This window comes from Protopterus annectens, chromosome 10.part0 (assembly GCF_019279795.1).
Source record: "Protopterus annectens isolate FY-2018-M chromosome 10.part0, PAN1.0, whole genome shotgun sequence".
Taxonomy (NCBI): domain Eukaryota; kingdom Metazoa; phylum Chordata; order Ceratodontiformes; family Protopteridae; genus Protopterus; species Protopterus annectens.
The window spans coordinates 63,186,943-63,210,134 of NC_056744.1; the positions used below are offsets into that span (position 1 = coordinate 63,186,943).

The 23,192-nt window shown below is 39.3% G+C and overlaps 1 protein-coding gene across 1 annotated transcript in view; it reads right to left on the bottom strand.

Annotated features, from left to right (window-relative positions):
* Positions 1-23,192, bottom strand: part of LOC122812945 (bMERB domain-containing protein 1-like) — a 1,250,410-nt gene that overhangs the window by 211,039 nt on the left and 1,016,179 nt on the right. Inside the window, exon 4 of the mRNA XM_044085021.1 lies at positions 20,867-20,981. Coding sequence (XP_043940956.1) covers positions 20,867-20,981 — 115 coding nt within the window. The remainder of the gene's footprint in view (positions 1-20,866; positions 20,982-23,192) is intronic.

Here is a 23,192-nt window from a genome sequence, read left to right on the forward strand (position 1 = left end):
AAGTGGAGTCCCATAGGGATTAGTACTTGGTAGTGTCCTGTCCAGCATCTACTTCTCAGGAGTCCATCCAAACACAGAGGAACTCTAGCTCACCAAGTTCACAGAGGACTGCAAGCTGGGAGCTCTTATTAACTCCATGTGTGATGCAGATATCCTACAGAAAGGCCTCACTGAGACATATGTGTGGTGTATCCGTGGCCAGAGGCTTAACACCACAAAATGCATCATCATCCCCTTTGGTACAACATTCAGTTCCCAGTAAGTACCATATTGATAGGAGCCCAATGAACACTGTAGGCATTATAAGACATCTGGGGATGCAGGTTGACAGCAATTTATCCTTCAACTACCACATTGCCACTGTGGTCAGGAAGTTCTTCTAAGTGGCACATTGCATTACCAAGGGTTTTGCATCCAGAAAGACAGATGTAATGATCTCTGTGTACTGTTCCCTCATTAGAACACTCATTAGGTATTCTGGCCCATTTGCCATGTACCTCAGTAGACACCTGCAACAGCTGGAGAGGCCACAGAAGCATCTCACAAAGAGGTTCCTAGGCATTAAACCCATGTCCTACACAGACTCCAAAGACTTCAGCTATTCTCTGTGTCATATCACCAAGTTAGAGGCTATCTGTGCTCGACTTGCAAAGCCATGTCTGACCCAGCTGTTTTAGACATGCTACATATAAAGACATCCCAATCCTTCTACACCACACACTGCAGAGATGTCTACCTGATTGTCATTACCACAATCACGATGACATGCTGGTGGGATAGGTCACTCTCCAAGAGACTGCACATGTCCTGGAATACACTTCCCATACTTGTCATGCAGAGCAACTAACTGACCCTGTTTCAGAGAAATCTGTGGGACGGGGGAAGTATACTGGGTTGGAATGGACCCAAAAGCTTTAACTTGTAGACACACATACACACACACACACACACACACACACACACACACACACACACACACACACACACACATACACACACAGTCTGACATTTGCCAGAACTGAAATTAGAACTCTTACCTAACTAGTTATTTGTACTATAGCGTTACACAGTTATTGCATGCTCTACAGAGCTTACGGGGCTGAGATCTGATGAAAGGGACTTCTAAGGTGACTGATATCTGCAGGACTGCTAATGTAGGGAAAGGGGAAGTGTACTGGGCTTGAATGGACCCAAAAGATCTCTCTAAGTGCATGGGCATGCCCAGTGTGTCCTTCTATAGTACATGTGTGACTCCATTCCAGGGATTGTTGTACTCCAGTCCAGTTTGTTTTGTGCTACAGCCATACCTCTCGACCTGTTGGTGCAGGATATCTGGTGACAGCCTATCAAAATGTGGGGGGGCAATGGGCCATGCGATGATTGTGACTATTTCTCTCAGTAATGTATGGGTTGCTAGGGTTACATGGCTTGTTTTAACAGACATCTGACATATATTCTGTTTGACACTGTCATGTATTGTTTCAGTACCTCGTGACATACCGCATCATATCATCACAGTGATTTACCAGAGGAATACAGGGTTGATGGTCCACACACCAATATTATGGGCCAAATGCTATGCATTATTGCACAATCCATCTGGTTGTGGGGTGTGCCTACAAGCAATTGACTGCTGGAGCTGTGTTAATAGTTCAGCACCTTGGTGATATATTACAATGGTGGAATCTCTGTGCATTTCTGTTCTGGCCTGGTCAGGTTTCCAGTCCACAGTTGGGTAATATAAGTCAGACAGGATCACGGTGACAGGCAGACTCCAGATGGATTTGTAGGGGATAGTATATGGGAGGGTATCCTAGGTCAGATATGTTTGCCTATAGCTACCAGTGCTTTGCACAGGAGTCTGCTCAAAGGTTGACTGCACTTGGAGGGTCTTGTGTGTGTCAAACTGTTTGACCAGCCTGGAGGTGTGTGTTTGTCTGACATATATGTATGACCCACCTCATTTTGCTTGGCTGACCACAGTTTGGGGTCAGGATGTTATATAGGATGAGTGATCAGGGAAGGGTGTGTTACTCCCCATGGCTGTTGGCCAGGGTTCTGTGGGTGCAGAAATGTCACCATCTTCTATGGTTAGGACTGCCTGCAATGAGTGCATTTCCATGTTTAGACTCCTAGCCCTGTTGACTGTACAGAGTATCACCGACTGTATACATTCATGACTCATATATCCTGATGGTTAAGCAAATGTGTGTGGTTTTCAAGGAAAAATGTTTTGCAAGTCACTCAGGGATGAAGTCAGATATTATTGGCATTTGACATTGCAGTTTCTGACCTCATATCCATCAGACATTCCATGGTACTACAATAATTCCTTCAATTTTATTACATTATTAGAGCAGTACTTCAAAAGTGTCCTTCTCTTTGAACCTTTTCCACCCCATTATTCATGGCTTTGGCCAGATTTCTGGATCTCTGACACAGGTAGGTTTTCTCCTAGCAGGTAGCAGCCTGGCCTTTTTTAGACTGTGTTATGTTGGTGTTATGGACCCAATGACACTCCCCAACAGGGCACTGTGGGTGAGGAATGAGCATTTGTGACAGGTATGTATGCCAGGTGTGACAGATGCAGGCCATATGATATGTTCCCAGGCTGCCAGCAGTGGGCAACCCTGGGATGGCACCAGTAAGTTGATTGTGGGTGTTACTGATAATTGTTTTCTGTTTGTGTTGAGCCATCACTCTAGTTGATGGCTGGATGCTGCTTAAGACTAGGGACATGTTACTGCATTTCTATGGGACTATGGAGGGGTGACATATCTGTACACAATACACAATTGCAGAGACTGTGCTGATATTTGCTTAACATTTTGGTCCCATTTAGCATAGCGGTATACCGTATCTGTCAAACTACAGGCATAACAGTATCAACCACAGGTCAGATTGTTCTGGCATAAACATTTGTAGTTGCAAACTTCTTACCCTTCAAAGCCATTCGGCCACTGTCAGACCTGCTGTGATATCACTGTGTAAACGTCTGTAGGTGGGGATTTCATGGATCTCACTATGTGGGGGGCTTTGCCAGACATTTCTGTATGGTTTTCTACAGCTGATCTGCTGGGAGAGGTTGTTGGTGGATATGGCATCCCCACTCTGACACCCATGCATGTGACCTATGACCACCCACAGTTATTTGGCTCACCACATATACTGCCATGGTATTTATCAACTAGGGTGGTACTGCATGGTGTGTGTCAAAGGAAAAATAACTTCAAAATGATCAGCACATAGCAGGTTCAGGTTAAGGCACTTTAATCTTGCAGCAAGGAGATAAAAACGTGCTAATACAGAGTTTGTCTAACTAAAATCAGGAAGTGAAACTATTTTTATACATTTCTTACAAGGTATTGCCTACTAAGCTGATGTAATAAATCACAAGTTCTTTCAATATTATTTCACAGCAGCTGTTTGTCCATGATTTTCTGCTGGCATATCATGTTTACAAAAAAACTTCCTAAGAAAAACAACATGGCCTTGATGACCACCGGTCTGATACAACTTCTCACTATGCAATGTTACCATTCAAGGTACTATGGTTAATTCGAGCACAAAGCAAGTACAGATTATAGTTAATTTCTTCAAGCAGTCTTTGTCTGATGTATCTCTTCTTTTCCACAGCTCTCATAACACGAACAGGGCTGATTGTTCATATTCAATCACATTATAGAAGACAGTATTGTTCTATTCATTCACTATTCATTCATTTTCCTGACCTAGCAGATAATCACCTGCTTCTCAGTACATTTTCAAAAGGCATAAACATGAATTTTGCTGTGCTAGCAAATACTAGGTCAGAGAGCATCTTGCAATTTCAGAAAGCATACTGCAGTTTGAAAAAACATCTTATAATTTAATACAGAATTAAGCTGTACATAAAATAGAATGAAATGTGTTAACCCTTTTAGCTTCTAATAAGCACTAAACATATACATTAATACATATTTTTTCTAACAGTGTGGGTAGGCCAGTACTGGGGATACACTTCCTGCTCTCCCACAGAGCTTCCAGTTGTCTGCTGCTGTCCCAGTTAGCCACCACATTTCCTTGCAAGCTTGATCAATACCATAGATATGCTATCAGAAAATTCCACTCCATTCATTTATTTTTAAGGAGGCTGGCTTACCTTGTGCCTGAGGCTGTTGTGAGGATGGTGCTTGAGGGCTGACTATGTTAGATGCACGCAGTACACTGCCTATACATGGCAAGGTATAGGTGGTGTGATGTTTGGCATCCATTTTACTGTGTGTGCGAGTCAGAGAGAGAGATCAGTCTCTTGGGCTCTACAGTGTCAGTGTATGTGCTATGAGTTGCCTCTTTGCCAAGGCCGGGACATACTTGGCAAGCCTCTGTCTGCCTACAGGGGCAGGTTCAGGATGTTCCTCCTCTGAGTCTCTCTGTGCCTGTGGAGATCTTGGCAATGGTGGGGGGCAGTGGGCCCTTCCCCATTTTGTTCCTGCTGCAGCTGTTTCCGCAGGATCATATTGTGTAGCATGGCACATACTATGAACATATGTGCACATGTGGCTGGAGAGTACTGCGAGGCTCCACCGGATATGTCAAGGCAGTGGAACCATGACTTGAGCATCCCAAGCACACACTCTATAATGATCCTTGTTTGTCTGTGTGCCTCATTATGATGTTCTTGTGTGAGTGTGTGTGTGCATTTCTGATGTGTGTCATCAGCCACGACTCCAGTGCGTAGCCAGCATTCCCCACCAGCTGGCCATATGGGATGACCCCACCTGCAAACGCCTGGTACAGCTGTGACGAATGCCAGATGTGGGAGTTGTGATAACTTCCAGGGCTGCCAGCACACACTTTCAGGATAATTCCCTTGGTATCGCACATGACCTGGCAGTTGATGGAGTGGAACCCATTGTGGTTTAGGGAGACGCTACCCAGGTCACCAGCTGGTGCTTTGATGTGGATGTGCGTGCAGTCTATGGCACCCAGTACCTCCGGGTATTCTGCTACATGGTGGAAGAGATGCATATTGCTGGTCCTCTCCTCACGGGTGCTGGGGAAGTGAATGTGCTCAGCGGCATGTTGTCGTATGGCATCCAGGACCTGGTGGAGTATCCTGGATGCAGATGCCTGTGAGACCTCCATGATATCCCCAGTTGGTCTTTGGAAAGTACCTGTAGCTAGTATTCTTAAGGCTACACATACCTTGATATCCATTGGGATGGGTTCCCCTCTGTTGGTTCTGGCTCTGAGGCGAGGCCGACACAACTCAACAAATTGCTGAAGTATGTCCCTGTTCACCCTGTAATGCTTGGGTCTATATTAGAATCGCAAAAGCTGATTTGCAAATACAAGTTTATCGACACATAAACATTGGTGTACTAAAAGAACGAAGTACAAAAATAGCGAATTTCAGAATGCCGAATGTATTTCCGTGGCCAGCAGGGTGATCATGGGGATGAGGAAATAAATCCTTTTCCCCACTGTAGTGCGGTCTTGGAGTTGATATATTTAAGTAGGGGGAATGGGGGGCTTGCTCCCCTGCAAAAATGTTTGGAAACGTGTTTTACATTAGATTTTGTTCAGTTAGGCTTACCTTACCTGTATGGTGCTATTGCTTCTGGAAATACATTCGGTGTTCTGAATTTCGCTATTTTTGTACTTCACTTTTTAGTACATCGACGTTTATGTGTCAATGAACTTGTATTCGCGAAAGTCAGCTTTTGCGATTCTAATATAGACCCGTAGCGCTCTACTATCTCCAGATCATGTAGGTTAACTGAGTCTGAACACTGTTCTCCTCCTCCCCGGTCTGAGTTGCTTATCAGCATTTTCCTCCTCAATACCCTCAGTGCCTAGCACATACTGATAGATCAGAGCAACAGCAGCCTCTAATATGTTTTGTTAGATTTGTCAGTTTAAAATTACCCCAAATGTGCACAACAGTGGTGTAGAGTTTGTGGGAAAAACCAGACTGAAAGGTGTTTGCATAGTTTATAGTAGTGTGCTGGGCTGCTGCCTGTGTAATTGGCTGATTCTGATACATTCCACCTGCCAGCTATGGTAGTTCTCCTTGATTGCCTTCCTTCTACATTTTCCCCTTCTCATTTCCTCCCTGTTTAAGTCTTTATGCATGCCGCACATTCCCTGTGCTCAGATGTAATCAGTTCTGCTATTCCCTGTGTTTTTTTTTTTTGGTTTTAGGCTCGGTTAATGCTGCGCACACCCATTTAGCTAAAGTAAACACTTTTAAGCAGAACTGGCCCTCCCTGGACACGAACATGATCTTCATTTTATGGAATAAGACATAACAGCCTCAGACACACACCCTTCCTAAGCTGTGCTTAGCTAAGGGCAAACAAGGGCCACTGAGCTCTAATGTGCTTACAGCAAGCAAGGCACACCCCTTTTTCATGTTAGCTACTCCTCCTGCCTACACTGTGGTGTTAGAGCACTTACACGGTTAGGTGCAGTCTGACACTTAGAAGACATTTGTGATTCAGTATAAATCCCCTCATTTGCATACACCACTGCCTTCCTCCTAAATTACTACACTTACACTGAGCATTTCCCCTTAGCAGTCACTAACCCCTGGTACTGTTTTCATTCTGCATGCCATTGACTATAATGGCAAAATGCAGATTTCTCTCAAAATTGATCCCCCTCTTTTTTTTATTTTCGGCACGATCCCATTTGTGCACCACTGCCCTATGCTTAAACAACTGAGATCGGACAAAAAAAAAGTTTTATTTAAAAAAAAATAAACTATTTTTCATGTCAATGGCTATATATTTGGCCATTGGCATGTCTAATAAATGGAATACATGCTTTAACTGAGGCTGTCATGCCTCCGTTTTCTTATTTGCAGAAATGTATTCAGCTAGTAACTGAATACATTTCTGCAGGTTACATTATTCCTGCACAAACGCCTGCCTGCTTGCTGAATCGCTAATTCACCTCATTTGCATGTTTTTCACCAGCAAATGAGGTAATTAGCATAAGGCAGTGATTTCCATGCAGGAACAGTATAGGAGCACTCGTCCACGTCCCGGTTGCCCTTTGCTGAATCGCTCGGTGGACATATTGCGTGCAGCAGCTCCTGCACTATTCCTGCACATCATGCAGGGCTTCATGAATCCTGGGGTACAAGTAGTAAAGAACTCATTACAATGGGGCTGTTGGCTCTACTACTTAAGGGCAATTTTCACAACAAAGTAGGTTTCAATTAGCATAGTCTATCGGGTTAAACCTCTTATTCAATCCATAAAACCTAAATAAATGGGAAGTAGCCATACCTGATGATTGTTACATTTACCTATTGCTCAGGTGGCATTTTGTTTTTAATCAGGTTTGAAATGACTGATAATATTTTAATTAAAAGGATATTGAAGCATGTAACACTATTATGAGGCAGGAGTCAAAAGAATATATGTATGTTAGTAGCTATTTATATCTAGAGCAGAGGAATGTAAAAATATAGGGCGTCTTAGAAACAAATTTACCACTAGCAGTTCAAGGAGAACAGTAACTGATAATGGATCAGGGCTTCCCAAATAGCTAGACTTTACCTGACACCATAACTGAACATATTGCTCTCTACATGGTTGACAGCTGGAAGTATCTGAGGGAACATATTTTTTAAGAGCTTAAATTCTCTTTACAATTTTTCTGTCTCACCTCAAAGGAAGAGTTCATTTTGAGTCCTGCTGAAATATCTATGGAAATTAGATGATGTGTCATGTATAGATACAATTGAAACATCATTAATATCTAAAAAAAACAGGCAAGCAAACCCTAAATGCACACCTGATTGAAATATGTCTTCCTTCTAAACCACAACAGCCCTTAACAAAAATTTCCTGTTAGTGTACCTTCTCTTCCTTGGAACAAACTACCACATAAAAACATCATTATTTCCTTAGTTTTAGCTGGTTAGCTGGTCTGGTTATCTGTGACCCAAACTGGATGCACCTTTGCAACAATTCTAAGAAATAATAGATAAATTGAACTAGCACATGTTCAACTGAATAAATGCTGAACAAAGGGCTTAGACCGTCAGTCTAGATCGACAGTCAGTTTGAGTCATTTCTTTCAGATTAGACAAATCTGACTGGTTGCAGTGATGCTCACTATAAGATTTTTATATGGAAGGCAAACTGACCAGAACTTACTCCCCCCAGACCTCCCATGCAGTGGTTTGGACATCTTATACCTTCTTAACATGTACAATTAACTACAAAGTTACACACCCTTGTGGTAAGTTCAAAAGTTGTTGGTAAGTTCCTACTTAAACATCTGGACTCACCAGATCAGGATTCACTAAAAAATGACTTTAAACCAAACGCTCTGGATAGATCTTGTTTTAACTACAGTGGAGTGAAGAAAATCAGAGTGAAAACAAAGAGTTGACTACATTAAAATGTTCACAAGACATCTTACTGATATATTTAATATTTGCAGAAAACAAAGAAAAGAAGGTTTGAACATAAATGTAGTTACAAGGACCTAGTTAAAATATAATGTTTGGGGTATAGCAGTGGGCAGTGATACCCAATTAATAAGAATTACAAAAGAATGGTTGTTAGGGTTTTGCATTGTTTGTAAGCGCCGAGTTTAAATAACAACAAAATATAGTACAAAATAACTGAGGCTTGTAGGGTTAGCTACATATAAAAATATTGAACTGTGCCTAAATCTATTTTGAGTTTACAGAGTCCCACAAGGCACGGTACAATATCTAGAACTGATAGATTTATTTCATAACACTATAATAAGGATATCAAACATTTACAGATGATTTAAGCTTTTGAAAGGTCACTTAATGAGTATTATATACAGGGTAAGACTGAGAATAAATCGATAATATAATGGAAACTCACAATATTTCCCACGAAAGAGAAAGAACTACCACATGTAATGCTGAAGTGATACAGAAGCGATAAAAATCTCTTACCTTCTCTTGACAAAAAGTGGTAATTTAGCTGTAAAATAATGAATGTGGTTGCATTTACAAGATTAAAAAAATAGAAATCATGACTGACTATGGAGGCTATGGAGCGTATCATCATGGAACTTATAAACAATGACATTGGTAATCTCCAAACTCTGGACCCTACCCAGTTCGGGTTTGTAAAAGGCAGATCATGTCTCCTAAACCTGATAGACATCTTTGAAGCGGTCACCAAAGCTGTAGATGAGGGTAAGGTGGTACACACAGCCTATCTGGACCTCGCCAAGGCTTTTGACACCATCCCCCACTCTGGAATTATAGACAAACTCACTAAACTAGGTATAAATCCCTATGTCACAAGATGAGTTGCCAACTGGCTCACTGACCGAACCCACACTGTGAAAGTAGCAGACTCTAAATCCAACTTCAGACCAGTGACAAGTGGAGTACAACGGGGTTCAGCCCTAGGTCCTCTCCTGTTTGGTATCTACTTCTCTGAAGTACAGGCTAACACAGAAGGTCTTTGGCTAACAAAGTTTGCAGATGACTGCAAACTAGGAGCCATAATCAAATCTCCTAACAATGTGGATATCATACAAAATGGCCTCACTGAGACAGATGCCTGGTTTCAAAGCCATGGCCTCAAGCTCAATGCCAAAAAGTGCATTGTCATCCCTTTTGGTAAAAACTCTGTACCCATGAACTACCACATAGGCAGTAGTCTACTTAACACCGAAAGTGTGATAAGAGACCTTGGGACACAGGTGGACAGTAGTCTCTCCTTTGATAATCATATTGCCACAGTAGTCAGGAAATCCTTCTACATGGCACACCTCATCACAAAAGGTTTCTCATCCAGGAAAAAGGAGGTAATTGTTCCTCTCTACTCGTCAGTCATTAGACCCATTATAGAGTACAATGCCCCTTTTGGTATGTACCTCACAAGACATCTACAACAACTGGAAAGGCCACAGAAATACCTCACAAAGAGGATTACCGGCCTCAAACAGATGCCCTACACAGACCGTCTCAAAAAACTCCAACTTTACTCTGTCGCATATCGCCTACTCAGAGGCGATCTCTGCCTAACAAACAAAGCTATGTCAAACCCAGAGCTGTTGGACATGCTCCACGTAAAGAAATCCCAATCCCTCCAAGCTACACACTCTAGGGACCTAAACCTTGTCACCACAATAAACAAAACATGCTGGAGGGATAGTCTGGAACAAACTACCTATCTATATCAAACAAACCTCCTCATTAGCACTCTTCAAGAAAAATCTTGATGATTGGATGGGAGATAGGAAATTCACCCCGGGGATCACTTTTGTGGCTCTGCTTGACAGGGGCACAGGAAAATAATTTTCTTGGGTGACAAAAGCCAGGGTGCCGTTTGGCCAGGTTTATATAGGCCCTAAGGCCAATAGCCTAGTACCTACCTATGAACCTATGTCTACACCTTTGCTTTTGTGGAAATTAATCAGAAACATAAGAAAAGCTGTGGATCATTGTACTGACTTAATAAATTAACAAACAGAAACAGATTATAGAGGGACTATATAGGAAAATAACAGTTGCAAGTAGTTAAAAACAGGACAGCATGAAACCTGGAGACTTGTTAAAATATTTGGAGATAATAAAAAAAGAAATACAGACAAATGAGATTAAACTGGTAAATAAAGTCAAGACCAGAATGGAAGCATTTTATTTCTATGTTGATAAAGCCAGAGAAGACATATTTATTTATTTATTCCATTTGATAACTGGATAGGAGAGCTGGTCCTCAGACCCTTTTCAGCATTGACCTAGGCCCACAGAACAATTGTAGTAATAGTGCAAATCAGAACAGTGGAACAAATAGCAAGATAATCAAGAACTTGTAAGATGATAAAGAAATGTCAATTAAAATACATTACAAAACATATATGGATATGTACTATTTACATTCTCAAAATCTGGTATAGAAGATGACAATTGCTGCACTGACTATACAAATAGATCATGAAAATGTGATTTAGCTCTTTATAATAGCAGCATGAAACTTCTTTAAACAAGCTATCTCAGTATATTTTTGAAACTGACGTGTACCTTCTTGTCTGGTTTCAGATAGCAAAGGATTCCATATTGCTGGGACCAATTTAGAGGATGGTGTTTCACCAGTAGTGTTTTGAATCTGGATCTAACTAGGGATATGGCATTATTGACATAATCTTTTAGAGAGTAACTATGTAGTCTAACTTGTAGTTTGGACCTCAGTGGTGAGCAGTCTCCTTGGCAGAAGATTTTGAAAATTAGAGAGGGGAAAAAAGAAAGGTTGTTATTTCACTGACTGGTAGCCATTTGCACTGTTCCAACAGATGGTATTGGTGAGTTCACTGGTCAGCGATGAGAGACTTTTGCATATTCTGTTGATTGCTGTTTGTGGTTTTTGAGTATTTGTACTAGTGTGGAATCTTATTAGAGCTAGTCCATATTCTTGTATGGTCATTAATATTTTTTGGCCAAGGCTTTGTGGGTTGTTGGAGTTACGAAAAAGGAGATTTTTATAGCAGAGTTTGAGTTGGTCAAGGGTTTCGGTAGTGGTATTGTCAATGTATTTGGTGAAGGAAAATGAGGTGTCTAGGGTAAGTCCCAGATACTTTTGTTCTGAGACTAGTGGGAGAAAATTACCATTTAGGTCAGCTATACACAAGTAAGGATTTAGCTTTTCTGATGTGTTGCATGTTATGGTGTTAATGAGTCGCCTATTTTCATGAGTCCCCTATGAGTCCAAGTGCATAATTTTTTGAAAGTAGTTTGAGGTTTGTGCTTGATGGCGTGTAGGTTATGAATGGATTGTAGGGTTAGGATGACATAAGCTAGGGCTTAATGTATAAGCTAAGAGTAATAACAACTCAGGATGATCTTATGTGGCACATTGAATTAGTAACAGCGTTAGAAGAGCATTTTATTTAAAGTTAATTGTTTTCTGACTTAATGAGATTTTAGTTCAAGTTCCAAGTAGATGCAATATCAAAGAAACTACTAGAGAAGGTGTATTACAAATTATAAGAGGCTTAAATGCACCTTATGTTCAGTCTGGTGTAACAAACAAGGACCTTATGAAACTGTATGGAAACAGTTGATCATTAGTGGATTTGTTCAGTAGCAGTTTCAGAATGGGTGCAGACATCACAGAGAAGAAACTGGCTATAGTTTATCCTATAGAAACAGCAAAATTAGGTGGATGCAGTTATAGACAGATTAATTTATCAAATGTGAACAAATTAATTAAAACTGTAGTGGGCTCATCTACCATTGGATGCTGTTCCCCAACCTAGTGCCCCTCATTTTTTTAGGTGAAAAGAAAAAAAAGGCATTTCTCCAATCTGGTGGTTCTCATCTCTCTCCCAAGGACTAGATTGAGGGAGAAAATGTAAGAGAAATTACCATGAGTTGAGCATGAACACAGCCAAGAATTGTTAAGATGTTGCTTTAGGGATTTTGTGAAAGCTACGAATTCAGGAATACTTCGCGTTGATAGTGGGAGTAAGTTCCATGCTTTAACGACACTTTGTCCAGGTATTTTAGAGGCTTTGTAGATAGTTTGAAGCTTCTTACCTTCAGACCTGAGGATTCTGCTAGGATAGTAAGGTTTGATCATGTTGTTCAGGGCAGGGCAGGCTTGGGGCTTATTGATTATGCGTAGTGTTGTGAGTTGTGTATAGAGGAGGTGATTGTGGAATTCAAGCCAGTCTAGCACTTGCAGTGGTGTACAGTGATGGGTGCTGGTTTTGGAATTTGTGGCAAACTTTACCACTTTGTTGTAGAACTGTTCCATTTTGGATCTAATGGAAGTCTGTAGGTTAGATAAGATAGAGGCACCATATAGAAGGAAGGGTAGTAGGTAGTTTTTTTTAGGGTTATATATTGGTAGGTGAGGTCAGAAAGTGGTTGTATCTGTAGAGTGCCAAGTTTCTGGTATTTTTTATATATTTTGTTGGACATAGAGATCATATTTAACTGCTCATCAATAGCTACAACCAGCAGCTTAGTGTGACAGACTGTTTTGAGAATAGTGTTGTCAGCTGTGTATATTTTAAATTGGTTTGTGTCAATGGAGAGAATTTTTGGTAGGAAGAGAAGGAGTTTAGTTTTACTGGGGTTTAGGAATTGGTGATTGTTAGCAACCCAATATTCAAATGCTGAAAAAGTATGTTGTGTGATTGTGAGAAGTTGGGGTAATGTAGGAGATTGTGTCAAATGCCTTAGAAGGTCAAGAAATATGGCAGATACCAAATGACCTGAATCTCTAGTTCTGTTAATAGTTTCAGTAAAGGATAGGAGGGCTGTGGATGTGCTGTGTCCAGGACGGAAAGCATGTTGGGTATGTGTAAGAAGGTTGTTTTGCAGTAAGTATTTCATTAGTAGGTGCCTGCATTTTTCTAATATTTTAGAGATGGGAGATAGAATAGCTATGGCTTGGAAGTTGGTCAGTTCAGTGGATTTACCTCCTTTGTGATATAGGACATTTTCCATATATCTGGCACCACAGATTCTGAAATAGATCCATTGAGCAAGATGCTGACTGGATAAGCTATTGAGTTTGCTAATTTAAGGTAATGGGGAGGGAAGTTGTCAGTGGAGGAAGAGCAGTGTTTAAGTTTCAGCAAAAGTTTTTTTTATGAGCAGGGGCGCTGGAAGATGTTGAAGGCTGGGGGGAGGGTGAAAGGGGCACTAAGCGATCTAAAAAGGGTAATTTTTTAAAACTATTTACTACCACAACATAGGCTCACTTGGAGGACATTTTAAGCTTAGCCAATTTCCCTTTTGGTGCTTGAATTAACATTTCCTGATTGGTCTTACCTATGCCATGGCTGATAATTGTATATTAGCCTTAGTGAGAATAACTGTGATCATACCACAGATAATTTGAGGGGACCCACGTATAGGATGCAGCATTTAGGAACTGCCTCTATCCATTAGTGGCACGAGGGGCAATCCAGGAGTACATTTTCTATTAGCCATCCTTAGATCCAAGTTACATTTGAATATGGACAGGGATGAGCTTTGTTTTACTTGAATGGATACTCTGTTCTGGAACAGTGGTAGCCTCTGTGATATATATCCATCTCTCTACAACATTCAGTTTAGATACCTGGACCAAGTATTTCTGATGCAATTTGACTTGCTGATGTTCATTAGGTCCATTGGTATTGGATTGGAGGACATCTAGTATAGTGGGAAAACTTGTGGGAAATGTAAGGAAGTGCTTATTTGTGGAAATGGTGGTTGGTTATTGGGACACTCTTACAGTAGTTTAAGTCTCACATACAGTGACAGAACTAAAGTATGGATGACATGATAGTTCTTATAAGGTGTAGAAGGAATGTGTTGGTTAGATAGGCTCTGTAGATTATTTAGTTGACAGGGATATGGACAGGCCTTCTGGACCACGTAATCCCTGTCTGCTGTAATGTTTTATGTTTCTTTGTTTTGTTATTACAGAGGCTGCAATTAGCAGATAACACCCACCAGAGTATTGAAGTGTGTGTTTGTGTATATGGAGGCATACAATTGGGGCATACTGGCACACCAGCTTCATGTGCAGGCACATGAGTAGGGATGTGGAGCAAAGAAGATACATGGGGAGTTGCCATTTTGTATTTATTTACTCATTTGTTTTCATTGATTATTTGTTAACCAAGTAAGCAGACATAAATATGGACCCTTTTCCGTCATGATCCCAACCCCAAGGTCCTATACTTTGCTTGAAAAGCTGAGCAGACAGTAATAGACCTAAACTGGGGAGAGTTGTTTGCACATAAAGTACCCTCAAAGCGGCTTTCGCATCTTGTGAAATCTGATAGTCTGACAAATTTTCTTTGGCAGTCCCACTCCTTACTTTATGGCACTTGCCTACACCATTCTTGTGCTATTGTTTCCCAGCTGTTGGTACAATGCATGTTTAGTATGAGTAGTAAGTACAGAGACATTATGTTCAGTCCTTCGCACTGCTCAAAGCTGTTGGATGCATTTCCTCTGAAACTTTCACTGGTGTTAATGCAGGCTATTTACTTTCACTGGTATTAATGCAGGCTATTTACTTTCACTGGTGTTAATGCAGGTTATTTACTTTCACAGGTGTGAATGCAAGTTATTTACTTTCACTGGTGTTATTGCAGGCTATTTACTTTCACTGGTGTTAATGCAGGTTATTTACTTTCACTAGTGTTAATGCAGGTTATTTACTTTCACTGGTGTTAATGCAGGTTATTTACTTTCACTGGTGTTAATGCAGGCTATTTACTTTCACTGGTGTTAATGCAGGTTATTTACTTTAACTGGTGTTAATGCAGGTTATTTACTTTCACTGGTGTTAATGCAGGTTATTTATAGCAGCAATAAGCAGTAAATGCTTTTTATTATAGTTTTGCCCTCATGGCATATTTATCCTACTTCCTCCTTTTCTGTAGATCTCACACATTTCTGTACCCTCCCAAAAAGTGTAGATATCTTTTTTGAAATTTTATTTACATTTTTTGGGGGGGGGGGGGTAACAAAGACCCTTTCTAAACCGATGTTTTTTATTTCTTCTGAAATTTCTTTCTTGGGAGTCAGCTATTTTATTAACTTACATTGATTTTGTAAGTTATAGTATGGTCTGATGTGGCCTCTTGTTGTTTAACCCTTATTTGGTACCCTCTTTGAAGATAAATGTACATCAGGCATCTTATAAGCACTGTGTTTCATTACACAGTTAAACTCTTCTCTTATTATATACTGATGAGCCCATACAAGAAGGAAACATGCCTGCAGCCAGCAGAGTATGATGTATTATTAAATATTCATGTGTCATTGTGAATTCAAACAATAGTGTGCTAAAAACCTGTAATTTACAGGTAAAATTTGCATACATCTTAAGATGCATTAATGTAGGGAATACTGCAGATATTTTTTGTACAGGTGTTTCTTCTCTTTTGCTAGGGTGTGTTTGGTTGGGACCTGTAGTCATCTGCTTTGCCACTTGCTTGCTGTTTTGGTTAAGCTTTGGTATGTTCTTCATCCTGCATGATCTTTTATAAAGACAGAGTAGAATTCCTCACTAATCTTTTTTTCCTGTTAAGGTCAATCTATATCTGTATATATATATATATATATATATATATATATAGAGAGAGAGAGAGAGAGAGAGATATAAAACACACACACACATACACACACACCAATCAGTCACACACATACACACACACCAATCAGTCAGCACAATTCAACAAATTAAGCTGGAAACAGCACTCGGGCAGCAAACTCCCAAAAATTAAGCTGGAAACAGCAATTAGGCAGCAAACTCAAACAAATTAAGCTGGAAATGGCAATCAGGCAGCAAACTCCAACAAATTAAGCTGGAAACAGCAATCGGACACACACTCCAACAAATTAATCTGGAAACAGCACTCGGGCAGCATACTTCAACAAATAAAGCTGGAAACAGCACTTGGGCAGCAAAACCCCAGCACACGGCAAAACACTTGGGCAGCAACAAAATAAAAGCTTGAAACAGCACTCTGGCAACTAAACTCTCCTTACCTGAAAGCACGATTCTGGCAGCAAGCAACAAATGCTTGGGAGCTGGAAAACTCTCATTAAAAGCAAGAAACACTAAACAGTTTAAATTCCGTGCACATAGGTGTGTTTAAATCTACATTGGCATGCAACGCACGCATGGGTCCTCCTTAAAGATGACAGTGTGGCTAGTAATCTATCTTGTTTAGTGCTGGATCAGGCTTAATTTTTAGTCTAGCTGTAAAAGTGTGTGTGGGGGGGCATGCTCCTCCCCCCTCGTCCTATGGTTCAGGCCCACTTGTTTATGAGGCTTGTTGGTATTAGTTGTAAGGAGAAGTTTGTTAAGTTTTCAGAAAGGGGTTCTTGGCTACTAAGTTGAACATGGTCAGAATTAGCAGAAGGTGCACTGTTAGGGGGAGCTGAGGAGCAAGGGGGGCTGGAGTTGAGGGTATTAGAGATCAGATTGGCTATGGATTGTATGAAGTGGTTAAGTTTTTGGCTATTTGAGATGAAGGGGTATCAAGTGAGAGGCAAAGGTTTTTTTTTTTGTACCTTGTTATAGTGGACCAGAATTTTTTAGGTTAGTTTTGTGGTCTTGTTGAAGATGATTATAGTAGGATTGTTTATCTTTGATAACCTGTTTCTTAGCTTGGTTTCACAATTGTTTGAAGTGTATTAGATCTACTTCTTTATTACTTTGCTTCTAGTGACCCCAGGCATTATCTCTTTTTTCATTAGATTTTTACAAGCCTTGGTTTGCCAAAGGGCAACATTTTTTGATTCTTTTAGTGTGGACTGGAGCTAGAGTGTCCAGTATTTTAGAAAGCTGGTGTTAAAGTAGTGTACAGCTTCATCTAGTGGGAGATGCTTTAGTGGTGACTGGTTTATTTTGTAATGTAGTTCATTGAATTTATCTTGGGTAAGAGTGGTTAAGTTACAGAATGATCTTAGAGTGTGAGTTTTTGGTATATGTACACTGGTTCTAACAGTGGATGTTGGCAGGTGATCACTGAGGGAATTTAGCAGTGTGCCAGCAGAGTTGAAATTGGTAGGTTGTGACACCAGAATTTAGACTAAGGTAGATTACTGAGTGAAGTCCTTATTATACCTTGTAGGGGAGTTAATTAGTTGAGAGTATCCATAGAGGTTGATACTGCTGGATGGTAATTCTGATGAAATGGATCACCAATCTATATTAACATCGCCTACACTTATACTCTCAAGCCTGATTGTTTGGGAAGTCCAAGATAGTATATTTTCTAATATGGGAATATTTTGACCTGGAGGAATGTAGACAACAATAATGCAGATGCGTTTAGTGTTGTTGAGGTTTATGAAGGATTTGAGCATTGCAATGTTGGGGAAAAAGGAGAGGTTATCATTAAAGGGAGTTACATTTATGGTCTAGGTGGAGTATTGCTACTCCTCCATCTTACCTGTGGTATCTGTCCAGTCGAGTTATGCTATAGTTAGGTGTTAACACTTCAGAGTTTTTTATGGAAGAATTAAGACAGGTTTTGGTTAGGGTTAGAATGACTGGTTTGTGCTGGTCTATCCAAGCATGAAAGGTGGGTATTGTATTGTGTATACTTCTGATGTTGGCAGACATAATATTTAAGTTTCTTGGACATGTTCTAATGTATTGATGGGGATCAGTAACTGTGTTAGGGTGGATATCGTCAGACTGAAGCATTGCCAAGATTAGATAAAAAGGTAATGTGCAGAGATTTTTTTGGAGAAGAATACGTAAAAGGAACGAGTACTAATAAAATACTGAGATTAATGCCACACCATAAGTTGTGCTTGAAAATGGACAGATATGAACTTTGTTTTATGTGGACGGAAAGTCTGTTCTACAGCAGAGGTATCCTCTGTGAAATATACCTGTCCCTCCAGACAGTTCTGCTAATGTTGAAGAAGAGGTTTAGATCCCTAGACGGAGTATTTCTAATGCCATTTGACTTGCTGATGTGCAATAAATCCATCAGTAATGGGTCAAAGGATGCCTTGTATGCCAGACACAGGTCACCTCTTAGCAGTCTGTAGGATATCGAGTATAGTGACAAGGCTTTGAGTCAGTCCATTTAGAACATGTTATTCATGTCGCTCAAAAAAATAATCTATGTGTAAGAATAAAATCAAAAAAGAGGATACTTGGGGAAGAAAACTTCAAAACAGCATCTATTAGACAATACGACCTTTGTATAAAAAAATACTTATGAAGATCTTAGTATTTTATTTCACAAGTTTAGACGTATTTTAAGACCGTATTGGAGATAACCGCACCACACCAGTGCTAATAAAACATGGAGATTAATGCTGAGATAAACACACCATTGCTAATAAAACACTGAGGTTAATGCTGAGATTTATATAAATCTAGGAAAAAAGACATCCTACTGTCTCTGAACAAAAATATGCTAAGACAATTTAATAACCATAAAAGAATAAACAGAGAGTTAGGATTGGAAGAATACACAGGAGGCTGATTAAAAGGACTGGATAAGAACAAGTTAGTTACACACACGAAGTAAGTGGGATAATCCAATCTGAGTTATAAAGTTAAGAAACGTGACTTGATATTGGTGTACAAATCCAATAAAAGGAATATTAAGGACAAAGTTATCAAATCTGCTGGGCACAGTCTGTACTCGTACAATCTTGCTAAGGCCTGAAACTGCTTACCTGTATCCATCCAGTCAATACTCTCCCTCCAATCCTTTAAAACCATTCTGAAAGGGTTCCTAGCCAAAATCTGTCTGTTTCCTTTTCAACCACAGGTTAAACTATACTTCTAAATATGAACAAGTACCTCTTCATACCTTTCACCTCCTTACTCACCCTTCTTCAATCCCTTTCTTACTTTAATCAATTTCTATCCCCCTTTCTTCCTTTCAAAATATGTTTTAACCCTGTTTTTTCTTTTGCTTCATATTGTAATTCCTGGTTATTTTATACTAGCTTACCTTCAATTTCTCTATAAACTAGCTAAAATGTCTCTAAATATTAAATCATTGTCATATAAGTTGTATCTATTCTTAACCAATGTTTTCACATTATGTCTTATTTGGTATAATAATTGAAACTGTAGATGTTTTTGTATGTTTTTTTTTTTAAGATTATTACAAAAACATTTTAAGAACAATAATTGTAAATTTGGAGCTTTTCTTCATCAACATTTACTGAAAATGGGCATCTTCCCGGTCAGACTTCCCCAGTAATCAAATGTTAATAAATAAAATATAAATATATACATAATTATTGGGGTTGGTTCTTTTGAACAGTAGTACCAACAAGAAACTGAGAGGAAATTTCATTTGACCCATGTAAAAATGATAAAGCAAAGCTCTCATGGCACATTGTCAAAGGGGCTAAAAGATGAAATAAGCATCCAGAAGAAGGTGAGCACAACTCTACAAATTTTATAGATTTAATTGAGAGAAACATAGGTAAATGCAAACACAAAATGTAAACAATTAAGTAGTTGTAAGTATACGTATACACACACACACACACACACATATATATATATGGATCTAATTCATATAATCCACACTTCAGAACATCAAATATCATAAGATCGATATCATATGGTTGACAGTCTTAAATGATGAAAAAAGAAAAAACAAACATTGTGTTACCCCTGACACCATTGCTATTTACATATACCAACTCCACGATCACACTACATCAGGGATATTTCCCCAATGATTACTGTATCATGTTGTGAGTACCAACAGTCTTCCTGCTTTATCCAACATTCAAAGTTTCAGACCATCGATGGTGGTCCCGATCTTATGATGTTCAACATTTTGAAATGTCAGTCATATGAATTAGACCCACATATGTATATACTCTGAGGATGCTCATAATGTTTATATATTTCTGCACAGATCTCGTTGTACTTACAATGCATTGGTTGGTTAGAAAAGTAGATTTAATTTAAAATATTGTCTCTTTCTGTCATTAAACTCCTGCTCATCATTATGAAAAACAATGTGCATTAATATAATTATCTTTTTGTGACTTTTTCTACAGACTGATAGTGTACAATAAACACCTTGATTTTAATTAATGATGTTTATGGGCTACTGCATTCTTTGGGTGTTATAATTTAAGTACCACTATACACATTGCAGACATGTAGCAAGTTGTATTTTTTTAGTTCGGTATGCATCTTTTGTCACTAAACTATCCTGGTAAGCAAGACACTGCCATTTCTGATTATTTGCATCAATTAAATATTTAATATTCCTGGCAGTCCACAAGTGTGTGCCATTTTAATAAATAACATGATACAGTAGCTTGATCGCAAGAATGTCTGTTAGTCTAATTTATCACATCAGGAATGGCCAGATTTTCTTTTTTATAGGAAGGGGGTTCTCTGCTTACCTTAGTCTTTCAAATTCAACATCATCCACTAAGAAGTCCCTTGTCTCTACCAGCTTGTGGATACCCTGCAAAAGCTCGTCTTCCTTCTGCTTGTCTTCTTTCGTCTTGTTTTTCTCTGTAAGACCAAAAACATAGAATTCTGTTACCATACTGACCAGCCACTTTTATGGTTGTCTGCACCCCCCCCCCCCACTACTCAACCCATCGTCATACTCCCCAGTTTGTTTCATAGCTTTTTAGGTGGGGTCCAATATATAAAATACATATATATTTATACGGGTCTTGTACTATTGAGTGAAAGCTCAACTAACAGAATCCAAAACATCCGCGCACACTTTAGCAAAAGTGCGTTTTCACCAAAAATGCACTTTTGCGAAAGTCAGAGCAAGGAAATTAAAATAATGTTAGAATGTCTAAGGGAATATTCCCTTCTCCCCACTGTAGTGCTATCTCGGAGTGAGAATATGAAAGTAGGGGGGTGTGGGGGTGCAGTGGGGCTTGCTCCCCTGCATAAATGTGTTTACTGTTTTGTTTTTTTGCACACTTTCGCAAAAGTGCTTTTTGGGTGTGCTCGGTAGTTTTGGATTCGGTTATTTGAGCTTTTGCTCAATAGTATGATATAGATATATATATATATATATATATATATCTAACAATATTCAATGCACGGGCCAAATAAAACCATGTTCTCTTTAAAAGAAACAGCACTCCAAAAAATATATCTATGTACTAATGTTAAACTTGTGAAATTAATTACTCTGTTTGTACTGATGATGCCAGTGGGCAAAACTGGTCTGCTTTAGTTGTTTTGTCTGCTAGACTGATCCATGGTAAATGATTAATAAATCTGTATATACCTTCATACATGCGTATATTTTTTTGGGCGCTGGTTCTATGAAAGAGAATGTATATATATATATATATATATATATATATATATATATATATATCTATATCTATATATATATATATATATATATATATATATATATATATATATATGTGTGTGTATAAAGTTCAGCACGCTAACACACATGCTCTGAGGCACAGCACTGGACCTTACAAAACAAAACTACTGCTTTTTTGCAGGGTTGTAAGCCATCCTGCACCACCACAATCCCTGCTAACTTTTGTATACTAGCTGCAAGATCACAAAATCTTGGGGGTAGGGTCATATTCCTGAACTGCAGGGATTACTGATCTTGCACACCTGTTGACTGTTTTGTTGACAAAATAGTTGTCAACATCTGGGAGTTTCATTCTGTATATGTATATGTATATTATATACACATTTCAATGCAAATCAGAAAAAATGCCCAGCAGCATAAGATCCCTTCTCATACAAGCATTTTTTTAAGTTAAACTTGACACAGAGAAAGAGAGAGAGATAGCTACACATATATAATGTATAGTTCTCTCTCTACATATATACATCTATATAAGAATGCATATACATACTTATATATGTATAATTACACACACACACACACACACACACACACACACACACACACACACACACACACACACACACACACACACACACACACACACACACACACACACACACACACACACCATTTTGTGGTATAGTTTCACGTTTTCATTTATAAAATGGTTGCTCCCTACTTTTTTTTCCTCCTTCCACCCTCTTTTCAATACTGTAAAGATCTTCCTTACTTTTTTCTTTCTAATAACAGCATTAATGAATGGCTTTGAGTTGAACAGCACCTAAAATGTTGTCTCACAAGACTCCAGAATGCGAGCCACAAGACAAACTCATGAAATGTCAAACAATTTTGTTTGTTTTTAAGTGATATTTTATGATGGTAGGTGGCTTGGCAGTGGCCTGATGATTTTCAAGACTTAATTTGACTATTTACGTGTCCAATGAATTAATAATATGCAGTAAACTAAGCTGTTGCGATAACAGTGCGTGGTGTGAAAATTTATTAGCATAATCCACAATGTCCTGCTTAAAATGATCAGATGAGTGGTAATGTTTTATGCTAAACTGAAAAAATAGTTCCATTTTTAAATTTTGATAAATGGTAGATGTCCTTTCCTTCACTTATGCTGCATTCTTTACGCTTGTGATTCCCAACTCAGGTAGCCTGATGTCCAGCCAGTATGCAAAAGCCTACTGTTGCTTTAAGGTATGCCAAATGTCACGCATGGTAGCATAGCGTAAGGCATAAAGGTGACATCCGGATGTACCATCTTCAGAAGTGATTGCCCCAGTAAGAGCACCAGTCCAAGGAAAACCAAGACGTAACCAGTACATCCAGGAAGAAATAAGGACAAGGGGGAGGAGGGGGGGGAGTGA